At 41.6% G+C, this 13,821-nt stretch overlaps 1 protein-coding gene across 1 annotated transcript in view; it reads right to left on the bottom strand.

The window, feature by feature from the left end:
* Positions 1-13,821, bottom strand: part of scube1 (signal peptide, CUB domain, EGF-like 1) — a 647,001-nt gene that overhangs the window by 504,064 nt on the left and 129,116 nt on the right. The window contains exons 5-6 of the mRNA XM_050036052.1: positions 12,017-12,145; positions 8,624-8,740 (exon numbers count right to left, since the gene is read on the bottom strand). Coding sequence (XP_049892009.1) covers positions 8,624-8,740; positions 12,017-12,145 — 246 coding nt within the window. The remainder of the gene's footprint in view (positions 1-8,623; positions 8,741-12,016; positions 12,146-13,821) is intronic.

Below are 13,821 nucleotides of genomic sequence, written 5' to 3'. Positions count from 1 at the left end.
CTAAGCGGTGGTCGGAGGCCCACAGAGAGGGGAGTGTTTAAGAGAGCCAGACCAACTTGGGATGGGGGGGGTTAAACCACTCTACGCTACTACAGCTAGGAGGAGAATGGTAAAAACCAATGCACTGGGAGGTAACAGAAGGGTCACTAAAAACAACAACAATAAAAATGTACTTCAGTTCAAAAAGGAACAATGAAAGTAAAAAAAGAAAAGGGGAAACCATACAAATGCAGTGCAGACTCTTTCATGCAGCTGGATAAGCAGACAGACAGACGGACATAATGATTAGTAAAAGAGGCAGTGACAGACAACTGGACACTGTGGCACATGTTAGTGGACACATGTAGTAGAAAGAAGGGTGAGCTGTGCATGTGCAAGTCTCTGCCTCTCTATTAAGGTGTATGGAGCAAGAAAAAGGGGCTGATGGATGGGGATGAGGCATGGAGGGCATTTTGTTGTCGGCAGGTTTTTTGGTTTTCAATGGGTCGCTTGTTTTTTGGTTCATGAGGAGGTGGAGGATGAGGAGACAGAGAGAGAGGTGGAGAAGGAGAAGGTTAGCTTTGCTTTCATGGAAGCTTTACCTAAGATCAGGCTGCAATTGAGATGTCCGTTTTTGAACCACAGAGTCTAACACGTAGCCCCCGACCCCCCCACCCAGAGTCACTCTTTCCTCTTGTGCTCTAAGGATTAATCCTTTACATCCACCTGATTTGGTTTAAACATGGATGCTCAGACAAGACAGGCAATCAGGTACTATCACCAGAAAGCAGGAGGAGGAGGAGGAGGGAGGAGGAGCAGAGGGACAGTGCTACATAGAAAGGGTAAAAAGGGAGGGTCGGGGGGTTAAAGGTGGGCCCATAGAGCAGTTGGGACACCCAGACCACAGATACAGAGGTCCTTTCTCTCATCAAAGTATGAAGAGAGACAGAGAGAGAGAGAGAAAAGACAAGACATTGGGAAAGGAGGGAGAAGAGGGTCCCCGCTCTCTCTCGTTCTGCCTCCTCTACGCAGAATTTCCTTGACGGCGTTGTTTCACTTCTTCAAAGCAGCTGCAAAGAAAAAGGGGTTATTGGCAGTCAAAACTTGGTGCTGCTGAAAAGCAGCACGGCAATCGGCTCGAGTGGTGAAGGTGAGAGACAGAGAGAGACACAGAGAGGAAGACAGAGAGAGACAGAGGCGTTTCCAGTGTACAGACACAGCAGGAAGGACAGCACATCAAAACGACATCAGATCATTTGTGTGTTAGCTGCTTTGACACCAGTCTGAGTTGTTTCTCAGTTCACAGTCAGGAGCGAGAAAACTTTATGTGTTTCATAGTTGTGCAGGTGGTTCTAATCTCTCTGGGTGTTAAATCACACTTACACCTTGTTTTCTTTGGTTTAAACCACATGGAAAAGCTTACTAAATTCCTTTTTATTTGGTTCATTAAGGTTTATGCTGCCCAATTACAAATTAACCACAACTTGTAAACAAAAGTCACAAGCAAGTCACTAATTGGACAGAGATTAGATGACCTGTAATCCTGCCAGGTTAGAGATTCTGGAAGCAGGAGAGTCTAAACTCAGTCTGTTCAGAGGGATTTGTGCCTAGATTGAACGGCTAAGAACACCTTTTCTGGTGTTTGTATCAACTGTGAATAGTCTAAGCGACAGCCAAATAAGACATCAATCCAGACTGTGGTTTTGGTCTCGGTTTATTCTGTTATGCTAAATTTTCCAAGTTTGATGAACTGCTGGCTATCAGGTGTCAGCCTCCATCAAATTATACCCATAAATCCTGGATTTTTTGGAAGTTTTCTGTAACTGATTTGGATGTTGTCCTTACTCCTGACAAACCACATGGCAGACATTCCTTTTCAAGTGTTCCTGTGCAGACAAAGGCCTTTTCTCTCACCTTTCCACATGAATCAAACTGAAGAAGAGCCATTACCTCAGAGTTTAAATGAACAACTACATACATCAATTAACCATAACATTAAAACCACTGATAGGTGAAATGCCTGCACGTCTGTCCGTCCTGGAAGAGGGATCCCTCCTCAGTTGCTCTTCCTGAGGTTTCTACCGGTTTTTTTTCCCTGTTAAAAGGTTTTTTTGGGGGAGTTTTTCCTTATCCGCTGTGAGGGTCCAAAGGACAGAGGGATGTTGTATAGGCTACTGTAAAGCCCTGAGAGGCAAATTGTGATTTGTGATACCGGGCTTTATAAATAAAATTGATTGATTGATTGAAATGAATACCTTTGATCATCATGCTACAGTCCAATGATCTCCTGGAAAACCTTTGATCCTGGCATTCATGTTGATGCCACTTGACTCACGCCAACTACCCAAACACCATCGGAGACCAAGTACCTCCGTCATGGCAATGACCTTCCCCAACTGCAGTGGTCCCCCCAGAAAGACAACGCACCATGTCGTACCGCAAAACCTGCTCAGGAATAGTCCAAGAAACGTGACAACAAGCTCAAGCTGTCAACTTGGCCTCCTAATTCCCCAGAGCCCAATCTGATGGAGCATCTATAGACCCGTTTCCGCCTAACAGTCTGGAACAGTTCAGTTTGGTATGCATTTTTTCCATTTCCCCTGTGAAAAGTTGTGGATGGTAGCCATAGAACCATTCCGTACCGTCCCCATTTTTGGTCACGCCTTTGTTGGGGAACTAAAAAGTGGAGCTGTGAATACTGCAGTCCTATGATTGGTCAATAGCAGACAGTCACTCTTGCCCAGGGCTGAGTAGTGGCTTTTGTGGTTTTGAAGCTTATGTAACCACTGTTCATACTGTGGCAAGTCTTACATACAGTAGTAAAATTATAACTACAGAATGAAAAGATGTTTTGCTGCCTCTCGCAGCAGCTGTAGACTGAGAGAATAATAACTTAAGTCATTGGGCCGAATGCCAGCAACTTTTAAGATGGAATGTTTACTTGTAATGTTACTTAATGCATGAGTTGTCGATGTGAATCCTTAAATTTCAATATGACAATTTTGACCATTCTATTAGGGTTTTTTTTTTTTTTTTTTGTTTCTCTTGGATGACATACACCTTTAATAATGAGTGGATCTTGAAATGTTTAAAGATCTACTGTATATTAATTTCGACCAGATGATATGAACTGCATATATTCTAATCCTCACTCTGAGAAGAATTTAGCATAGCAGAGCATCGTTCCTGTCGCTTCGGAAAGACTAAACCCCTGCAATTACTTGAGAAGGTCTAAATGCACAAGCTCACTATTTTAAAAATCCCATCAAGAGAGACTCTCACTCCAGCCTGTTCTGTTTAATTTTGAATATGTTGGTGTGCAACCCTGTTCTGTGGACAATAAACAAAGTGCAGACATCCTCTACACCACAGATGATGAGGACACACAGCAAGTGCTGGACAGAGCAGTAAGTGACCACAACTCTGCCCACATTTAAGAGTACTGTCTGTGGTGTAAACACTAAAGAGACCTGGAGTCTGGGTACCATGTCTGTTACCATGTCAGGTACCATGTTACTTTTGGTTCCAAAAGTGCCATACCGAAAGTGGTAGAAAGTTTGGTGGAAACAGGGTAGACTTGCACCGATTACAGTTTTTTTGGGCCGAGCCCGATTTCCGATTTGCAGAGAGTTTGGATGGCCAATTCCGATTTAATTTTTTTTTCAAACCACTTTACAGCACACAGGATATTGCAATATTTTCTATCTGTCCTTTATTAGAAAATTTTAACCAAGATACAACCAGCTTTTCAATAATCATCTCTAACAAACAAACAAAGGTTAAGAAACATTTTCCTTTTTTGCTCAAATATAACTTCAGGTACAGTATTAAAATAAATAAGTAAAAAAGGCATACATAAATAAAACATAGATAAATAAAATAATAATTCTTGGTGTATAGCATTTGTGGGTAATTTCTTGAATAGATGAAAAAGTAAAAATATCTCCTGTGGAAAATTCACACAGGTCTTCACATCTACAAAGTGCAGTGTTATGGATATGGATTAGATATGGACTAGAAAAAAGGTGCACATTCTTTGGCACGTGGACACGCGCATCTTCGGCACGTGGACACACGCCTTGTCAGTTTCAAGCGGTACAGTGCAGCAGTGAGAGCTTCGCAGTTAATGGACAATTAATAACTTTCTCCTTCTCTCTTCTGATGTGTGTGCATGAATGATTAAGGCGAGAAGCCGTCCATGTTTCACTTCCTCACATTGCCCAAGCCGTGAGTTGCACATATGCGTGTGTGTGCGCTGCTGATGTTACACGATGTCAATCATGCGATGTGGCGGGAATTTGACCGGCGTTTTAAATCGGCCTATTTTAGACTGTTAGACTGACCAGCCTGTCACAGCCTGTGTTCATTCCCCAAAGTTCAGAGCCAAGTCTGATCTGAGGTGATAGTGTGGGTACTGACACATCCAATTTTGGAGGCTAGGTTGAGGCCTAGAGCTCCTTGTCATGTTCCTCTGACCATTCTGAGCAGTTTTTTGGTGTGGGATGGTGCATTGTCCTGCTGGGGGGGCAGGGCACTGCCACTGGTAGTACCCTTGCCATGAGGTGGTGTACTTAGTCTTCAACGGTGTTTGGGTAGGTGGTGGTGTCAAGTGACATCCGCATGAATGACAAGACCCAAGGTTTCCTGCAGAACATTGCATTGTAACTAAAAGATTGATGTTATTAACTTCAACTGTCAGTGGTTTTAATGTTGTGGCTGATCAGTGTATATGCCAACATACGTCCATAGGTACTTAAAGAGTTACAGAGTGGGCACGTCTTAAAAAATTACCTTAAATGTTGTATAGTTACAACAGCCTTTTGGACAAGTCAGCTCAGCCAGAATCACTTGAATTAATACAGAGCTGACTATTGCTATGACCTGAGCCCAGTACAGTGTGCAGTTTTTGAAATGTTTGCCCACAGTTTATTGATTTTTTCCTTCAAATTAATAAGTCAGACTAAGTCAAGTGAAAAAGAAACAACTTGCTACATCTGATGCAGCATCAAAACTGTATGAGACAAAGGGTCTCATGCACAAATTTTCAAAAACAAGAGAAAATACAAGAGAAATTTAAGAAACCGCTGCTGCAATACATTCTCACTCCCACCTCATCAAAGGCAGACCCTTGGTGGCCCTTCACATCGAACTATGACACTGTAAGTACCCCTCCAGCATCAGTTTTGGACGCTCAAGGACGGACATCAATTCACACTTGTTACATCCATAGTGTGTTTTTACAACAAACTTTTGTTTTCACGGGCAATGTAGACACACAGTGCCTGCTTGTTAAATGCGTCTCTTTTCAAAATAAATTTAGCACATATGTAAAAAAACTTCCTAAGATCCTAAGGTTCCATTAACAAAAGCATGTGGTTAGGTTTACAAAAAAACATCATGGTTTGGCTTAGAAAAAGTATGTTTGTTCCTAACATAATGTCATGTCACGTGACATGCATCACAAGCATAGTATGCGACACATTATGTTGTTAGAAAAGTAACCCAACTGACATTTGGTTTCACACTGGAAACAAACAGCAGGCTTCTGGGTGAAAGTTCAGTTTTTTGACCCATCCACCTCCCCTCCCTACCGCCCTATGCAGACTATCTCGCTCTTTATACTATAGCAGCTGCTCGGAGCATCAAAAAAGGCAGTCGCACAGTATGTCTCTAAACAGTGCCTCAGTGCATCGGTATCTGATGCTGGAGACCACTACCTGACGGGTTGGGAGTGAGAATGGATTGTGCTGCATGAGGCCCAGACTGTCCAGAGGTGAGAACAAATGAAACTAACATGACTGCTACATGACTTCTGATCAGTTAGAGATCAAACTCAGTTATGAGGGGTCACTTCAATCTCTCACTTAAGTTCCTACTTCTACTATAAACTAAATTTTGTCATTTTAGGGAATAAAATTAAGTAATTTGAGGGCACTACCTCAATTAATTTGAAAAAAGTTATTTAAGTAAAATGAGGTTGATTAGCTTGAATTATTAATTTCTGCACGCTAAACAAATTGCAATTTTGTGCACACAAGTGATCAATACTACAACATTTGGCCAGGCTCCATAGATTAAGGACCCTTGAGGCCAAATTACATAAACTAGAACCAGTTTGAAGAGCTGCAGTAGACAACAGCAGAGAGGTAATAAGTATTTCTCACATGTATATCAGCAGGAAGGATGTCTAGAAAACAGAGTTATGAACAGCTCCACTTACCTGGAACGTCTTATTCATCCTCTACTGTTTAGAAAAATAGCTGAACAGATGAAAATGAATATGTGATAGCCAGGATGTGGAGGTATTGCTTCTGTTGACAGTCATATGTGCAGATGAGCTGTTTGGGCAGAGAGAGCTGCCTGCTCGTTGAGATCAGCTGAGTTCTGACATGATGAATATGAGTGGGAGATGTGTCAGTCAGTCATTTTCCACCAGCTGGCTCAGGCGTTCCTCTAATACTCTAAACATATTATTGCTCATTCCCTGACACTTTACCACTGTGGTTTCCCTCTGAAGGTCCAGACACACCAAACCGACATCAAAGAACTGGTGGCAACAAAGGCCTACCGTGGCGCCGCCTCATGTCACCTGTGTCTTAGCCAAAAGAACTGCACATGAACACACTATTGATACTATAGCCAACGGCTGATTAGCACATACCCTCTTAGCCTGCATGAGATGAAATAACTGTCTATAGCAGCAGGCAGTGATAGTCTGCGTAGAGTGCTCCAGGGATGACATTTTTCTGTAGGCCTATGTGGAAGTTAGCATCACCATGGTTCCCTTTTTCAAAAAGCCTTTGGGATTTTTTCATTGGATTTTGGATTATTGCAGAAAATGAACTCTGTGGCAAACACACATTTATGATACTTAAACGTTTTGTTCAGCAAGATAGTCTACACAAATGAACACCACTTCCATGATTTTTGAAGCCTGATTGCAATCACCATAAGTAAAAAGCTAACGTTAGGCTAAAAACAAACTCCACCACAGTCACATGGCTTAACATTGCCACTACAACAAGGCTGTAGAGCTGTGGTTGGCATGATGACGTTCTTTAGTCCCATTTAGCCAGTTGTTAGCAACCGCCTATTTTAGGACACATTAAAGCTTCAAAATTCATGAGTGGGGTATTTACTGACATATTTTATGTCATAGAACAAAACGTTTCTTTAACTTGTGTTAAACACAGGCCTTATTTCAAGGTATCTAAACAAAACCCATTCAAAAATGGGTGCTAACTAATTTCTGGGTTTTAGGACTCATTCCTGGGGCACTCTATTCAACAATTAAAAAAGGGAAACGGGAAGACCATCAGTACAGATTCAAGATGCTAGTTAGCCAGTTAGCACATTAACAACACAATCCAGTGTTGAAAGAACAAAGGATACTTACCATGCACTACTGAACAGAAGCATCAACAATTACGAAACAACTATTTCTGCAAAGAGCCTAATAGCTAAAAAATAATCTTACCGAATAGAACAAGTTTGTTTCAATCTCATGCCCATTTGACTTTAGCTGTGTCTTTACTTTCTTCACTTTTGTCTCTCTTGTGCACTGATTTGGACTTGCAATCAGAAGGACTTCATTCACCAATGGGCTCTGAAAGCTCCACCACCAGTTGCTGAATTGGCTGAAAAACTGGCAACAAAGGCAGACTATAGTGCAACAGTGTGGGACACACTGCAAAGACTAGGGGGACAGACGCTCACCGACTGCCTGTCAATGATCAACGGGTGACAGCCAGCTTGGTGTGTCAGGGCCCATAAATACTTATGTGGCAGAGAAGATGGAAACAGAGATTTAGAGGAGACATCAACTTTTTTTATTTGCACCTTGTACACCCTAATCTCCTGAATACCCTGCTGCAGTCTGATTCTATCTCCACTGGAAGAAAATGATGTGTTGCTTCTTTCGTAACCACTGAAAGATGGAAAACTGAGAAATGTTTCACTTTTTACCTATTTTGAAATTCTTGCACCAATCGCAAGCAATGATTTTCATTTTGTGCCTGAAATTATAATTCTATTAATAAAAGTTTTAACGTTCATGCTCATTTTACATTAGTTGTTAATTTGATTTCAGCCCATACAAAACTGAAATAAATTACAATAAAGACCATAACATAATGCCATTATGTTTATTTTATTTTTTCTGTAATTTACTGACGGTCCTGCAGTTGTGATTTTGTAGGTTATACATAACAAAAGAACTTCTTACACCACTAATGCAGGTTAGATGCTGAATATAGCTTTAGGCTGGATTACAGCTTTCATTAAAAAGGTATCGACTGAATCATATTCTTGATTTTTTTTCACTGACAACCTGAAACCTGTGTCTCATCCATGTCATTATTATCAGTGTGGGTTTGTTACATTAATAAATTAGGGTAGATAAATCTGTTAAAGTGCTGGCCTTTGTTTTTTCTGTGTTCAGAGTCTCGAGGGGTGGGGAGAGAACTCACTACGACCAACCCCTGACACTTTTTCATTCTGTGACTTTCCTCCTGTTATCATCTGTGCTACACAAACAGTGTTCAGGACCTTCTATCATACAAGAGATGTTACAGTCAAACAGCTATGAGAGCTTTAGGGTACAAGTGTGTATGTAACCTAGGAAGCCATCTTAGTTGTCACTCACCGATGCAGGTCTTGCTGTCCGAGTGCAGGGCATACTTCTGGTGGCAGCCACACACCGGCCCTGTGTCCGTGTCATCACATGTGTGTTGACAACCGCCATTTCCATAGTTGCACGTCACTGAAAACAACACACAAGAAAGAACCCAAAGTTATATTTACAGTGTTTGTCTGAAAGTCAATGTAAATTTGTATCATATTTGATAAAAAGTGAAGATTCTATTGTTTGTAACATTTTAATATTTAGTTTTTGGGGACAGTTTTAAAGCTTGGTTTGGTTTAGGCACAAAACCAATCTGGTTAGGTTCAGGGTTGGGGGGGATTAGGAGTTAGGGGTTAAGAAAAGATCATGGTTTGGGTGAAAATGATTACTTTGATAATCGGAGGGCCCAGTGTCCAATGCAAAGTTTCTGTGTTTTAAAAATTAGGTCTTAAAAATGTTCCTGAGTTCCTAGAAAACTTTCGGTCAAGAGGGGCCTAAAGGGGAAAAGAGAGAGAAAAGGTTTCTATTTCTTATTGATTTCATAAGAAAGAAAAATAACTTGAAAGAATGTGAACAACACAGGGGATAGAAAAAGATGTGGAAGAGTGAGAAAGAGAATGCAGTTGTGGGGAAGAGATAAAGAGATGATGAGAGGTGGAAAACATGGGAAAGAGCAGTTTCTAATGGGGAGCTTTCACCGCAGGACCTTTCTTGGAGCATTTTTTGAGAACTCCTAAACCTTAGCCCTTTCTCCACCAGAGAAACCAGGGTTCAACTTTACTCCCTTGGCCCTAAAACAGCCAGCTAAGTACTACTTTTTAATGGGCCACAAACTGTTGAAATGGAGTTTGCCATAATAAACAGAACTGATTTGTCAAGCACTAACAATGTAAGACATCTGTAATTCATCCAACATTTTTACCTCCTAATTTGCCTAATCTTCCGTTCTTGAGGTGAAAAGGGAAAAACATGCACGAATACACTTGGTGAACTTTTCCAAAGCTTTTCTCTAAACTTTGCACTTCCCTTACTTGGACCATTTTTGTATCTTTCAGGGATTTGAAGGAGAGAAGAAGAGAGGATGGGGGAGATAAACCTAGAATTGCAGTCTCTCGGGTGTATGCCTCCACCAACCAGTTAGGTTGTCATTTACTTCCATGGCTGTCCAGACTCATGCAGCCATGAAAGTAGAAAATGCCTCACATACGGATATTGCTCAAAAGAAGATACATATTCTCAAACATGGATGCCTGATACACATCTTCAACCTGGCAGCACAGAAGATCTATACAATCAGCACAGTGTGAGGGTGTGCACCCAAGATTATTGTCACCAATACAGTATCTGACCAAAGTCTCCCCTTCTTCTCCTGAGTTATGGTGTTGAGTAATGGCCAGAAAGTATTATGTCACAGTGAAGTTGACCCTTGACCTTGTGGATATAAAATGTCATCCCCATCAGCATTATATTCTGTTAGACATTTGTGTGAAATTTTATCACAATTAGTGTATATATTCTTGAGTTTTGTGAGGTTACAATGACCTTTAACCACCAAAATCTAATGAGAGTGCGATTTAAAAATATCATCATAATACAATATTTCTGGGACAACAATAAAATATTTGCTGATGTCACAAAGTCTGCAACACTATATGATTCAATTCAGGGATCTGCAATCAGTATGAGACAATATCAGTAAATATCCCTTCTTGGCTGCTTATCTGCCTGGCGCTAGGCTGCTAGCACTGTTGAATGTCAAGGACAGGGGTGTGCTTGGACAGAAATGGTGCCACAGAAATGCCATGGGAATTTCAAAATAATGCCCTGTATTAAATATGATGATATGTACCAATGTTTTCACTTTGCGTCAATAATATTGGATTGTTGATTGTTGAATCGATATATCAATCCAGACTTGTGTATTGTTACACCCCAAAAACGTAATCAGTTCATTGTTGAGTCCAGGTAGACATTTGTGCCAAATTTGAAGAACTTCCCTCAAGGTGTTCCCGACATATCGTGTTCATGAGAATGGGGTGAGGGTGAGGTCACAGTGTTCTTGACCTTTGACCACCAAAATCTAACCAGTTCATCTTCGAGTCCAAGTGGGCATTTGTGCCAAATTTGAAGAAACTGCTCAAGGCACTCCTGAGATATCACGTTCACAAGAATGAGATGGGTGCAAGGTCAGAGTTACCTTGATCTCTGACCATCAAAATCTAGTCAGGTCATTGTTGAGTCCAGGTGGACGTTTGTGCCAAATTTGAAGAAATTTCCCTCAAAGCATTCTTGAAGCATTCCATTCATAAGAATGGGACAAGCAGACAGACAGACAACCCAAAAACCTTTTGTCTCTGGCCTCAGCTGTCTCTGGCGCAAAGGCATTAAAAAAATGGATGAGGCAAAGAGTGAAGTAGGGGGAGAAAGTGGGAGACAGAAGGGAGAAAAGGGAGGAGAGAGGTGAAAATGAGACAGAGAGGACACGAGAGGAGAAGGAAGGGAGGATGTGTGTGTGTGTGTGTGTGTGTGTGTGTGTGTGTGTTTGTGTGTGGGGGGGTTTGTGTGTGTAGACATAACTAGCACTTCTTTCATCACTTGTTTACTACTGTCCTGTGCCGCCATACTCAACAGGCCGGCACAGCACTGGGTCCCTCGCCGCTAATGAAATATTACCACAGCGGGGGATGCATTAGAGCTTTTCAGAGGCTTTCACAATCTTAACACTCTCACTGTCTGAGAGGAGAACAAGATGTGATGCCAAACAAAGTGTAACTAAAAGCTTATCCCCCCCCTCTCGAAAACAGCAGCCCTAAATTCCGTGGCTGCAGGCACTCGGCATGAAGAGTGAGAAACAGGGATGGAGCCGAGTGGCGAGGGAGGGGGGTGAGAGACATGAATTCTCTCTACTGAATCCTTCAGCACCTTCAGCTTGGCCTGAAACGCTTAACTGATTTTGGTATTAAATGTCCACCCTCATATTTTACTGCTGAAGGCCTACTGGAACTTGTCCACCATTGCTATTACAGATGTTTATTACAGGAGCAGTTTAGAGCCTTCATCACACCAGCACGTACCTCAATAAAATCAAGTCTATGAAACAAAGTGTTAATACTTTGCTGCCATGTGAACTGTAAAACAAAGTGACAAGTAAATTGACTAAAGATTAACAGATGACAGAAAGCATTACGCAAAAGTGCATTTGACTACATGGAGTAAATAAAGACATCCAACATCTGTGAGCTGCTCATTTAATGTGAGGAAATGTGAACAAAACTGACACATTAATCTGAGACTAAAGGTTGACCTTCAAGCACAGTCACTTCCTGGTCCGTGTGTGTGTGTGTGTGTGTGTGTGTGTGTGTGTGTGTGTGTCAGTCAATAAAGGGGATTACTCAGGTTAGGCGTGATACCTACATGTACAGTCTTTCTGGTTTTTGGCCAGTTCAAAGCCAGGACGGCACTCACACGACACCCCGCCTTTGCCTGGAGCCTCTCTGCAGATGTGGGCGCAGCCGTGGTCCTTGTTCATGCAGTTCATCCCATCTGTGCAGGGGACAGAGACAAAGGGACACAGAGACTGTAACCACTTTTTAATGATGTGGAACTGTACAGGGGTGAACTTAGCTGACCAGTGATTATCTCCACCAGCACACTTGAGTTCACAGCTTAGCTTCAAATCCAACACATTCTCACTTCGCCCTTGTCACATAGCAACGTTTGGTCATGGACTTTCCACACTGAGATATGATGTGTAAGGTACCCTGGGTCAGTTGGTTGTTGATATTCTGGAACAACGTTTTTGCTGTTACATGCATTGTCTGTTTTCAAAATACACTTCGGTTTTATCAGGAAATGTACAGTTTGCATACAGTCTTCAAAGTAAACACACTACGTTGGAACAACATCACAAATTGATGTTTTTTTCCTTCAACAGCAAACGCATGTGGTTATTTTGTGCCAACACAGGCACATGGTTGGGTTTAGGAACAAGGAATAGGGTTTGACTCTACAATCTTACGGGAAGCAAACAACCTGGGTGAAAGTCAGGGATTGTTACATCCATCCACCACCACTCCCACCCGCCCTACTTGGACTTCCACCACCTTAACTTTCGTTGTTGTCCCACCGCATTTCCCCCTGACACCACCGGGTGCCATTAAACAACAATGGCGACCAACCACGTATCATGCTGACATGAAAGGACAGCTTTTTTTTGTCGGTGTCTGACAGTGGAAGTCACAAACCAAGCACCAGATTTAATGATTTCAGAGGGTGATCAGGTTCAAAAACAACCCTGCTTCATCAGGGCTGTGTGGGTGTGGTTTGACCAGATTTGACTGACAGTTACCAAGTGACCCACCCACTTCGAACTAGTATAAAGAACCGAGCGGCCCAGTCACCAGAAGAAAATGTTGGCTTTGTATGTTACTGCAAACCATGAATATGTTACATTTGTACATTTTATATCTATACCTATATCAGCGTTTCTATAATGACATAGCTGACTTTGTCATCAGGAGGTGGAGGGGATGGTGGATGGCGTGCCACTAGGCGAGATGTCTGCCAAGCATACAGCAAAACCAGTTGTTTTTTAGTCAATCATTGCTGTGTTTCCAGGTGTGTTAGTACATTTTTGCTGTTTTTCCAGCAGAAAATATCCCTCAAAATGTGATTTTTATTTATCAAGACATTGCTTTATTTTCTGCTGAGACAGTGCCATGCAAAGCAGTTGTTGATCTTTTTCTAAGCACAACTCAGTGTTTTTTGTGTCTAACCCTCACAACAGTGTTATCAAAATGTAAAGACATGTAAAGTTTTAAAATACTGTATCTGCTAACTACAGTAATAATGTACACATTTATTGTACCTGTGGTTTGCAGAATCGTACAGTGCCAACATTTACTCTGGCATCTTGGCTGAACACAGAGAACAAAAGAAAAATATGTGTCATGTGAAATAACCAAAGCTGTTGTAAGTTGCTAACTAATGCAGACAATATTGTGTTCATGTAGGCACCAATCACTTGTGGTAAGAAGCTGATTGAGAAAATACATACATTTTCCTTGACCATGATATAATTATAGAACTTTAGGAACATCATGCCTATTGTGTCTACACTGAATGCAGGGGCATTGTTACCCAAGACCCTGATAAGAGGGGTGCTGAAAAAGCCTGGAATAATGAAAAGTTTGGTTTTGTTTGCATTTTATTCTTGTCTT

Source organism: Epinephelus moara, chromosome 23 (genome assembly GCF_006386435.1).
Source record: "Epinephelus moara isolate mb chromosome 23, YSFRI_EMoa_1.0, whole genome shotgun sequence".
NCBI lineage: Eukaryota > Metazoa > Chordata > Actinopteri > Perciformes > Serranidae > Epinephelus > Epinephelus moara.
This window is presented reverse-complemented; position numbering and strand designations above follow the sequence as displayed.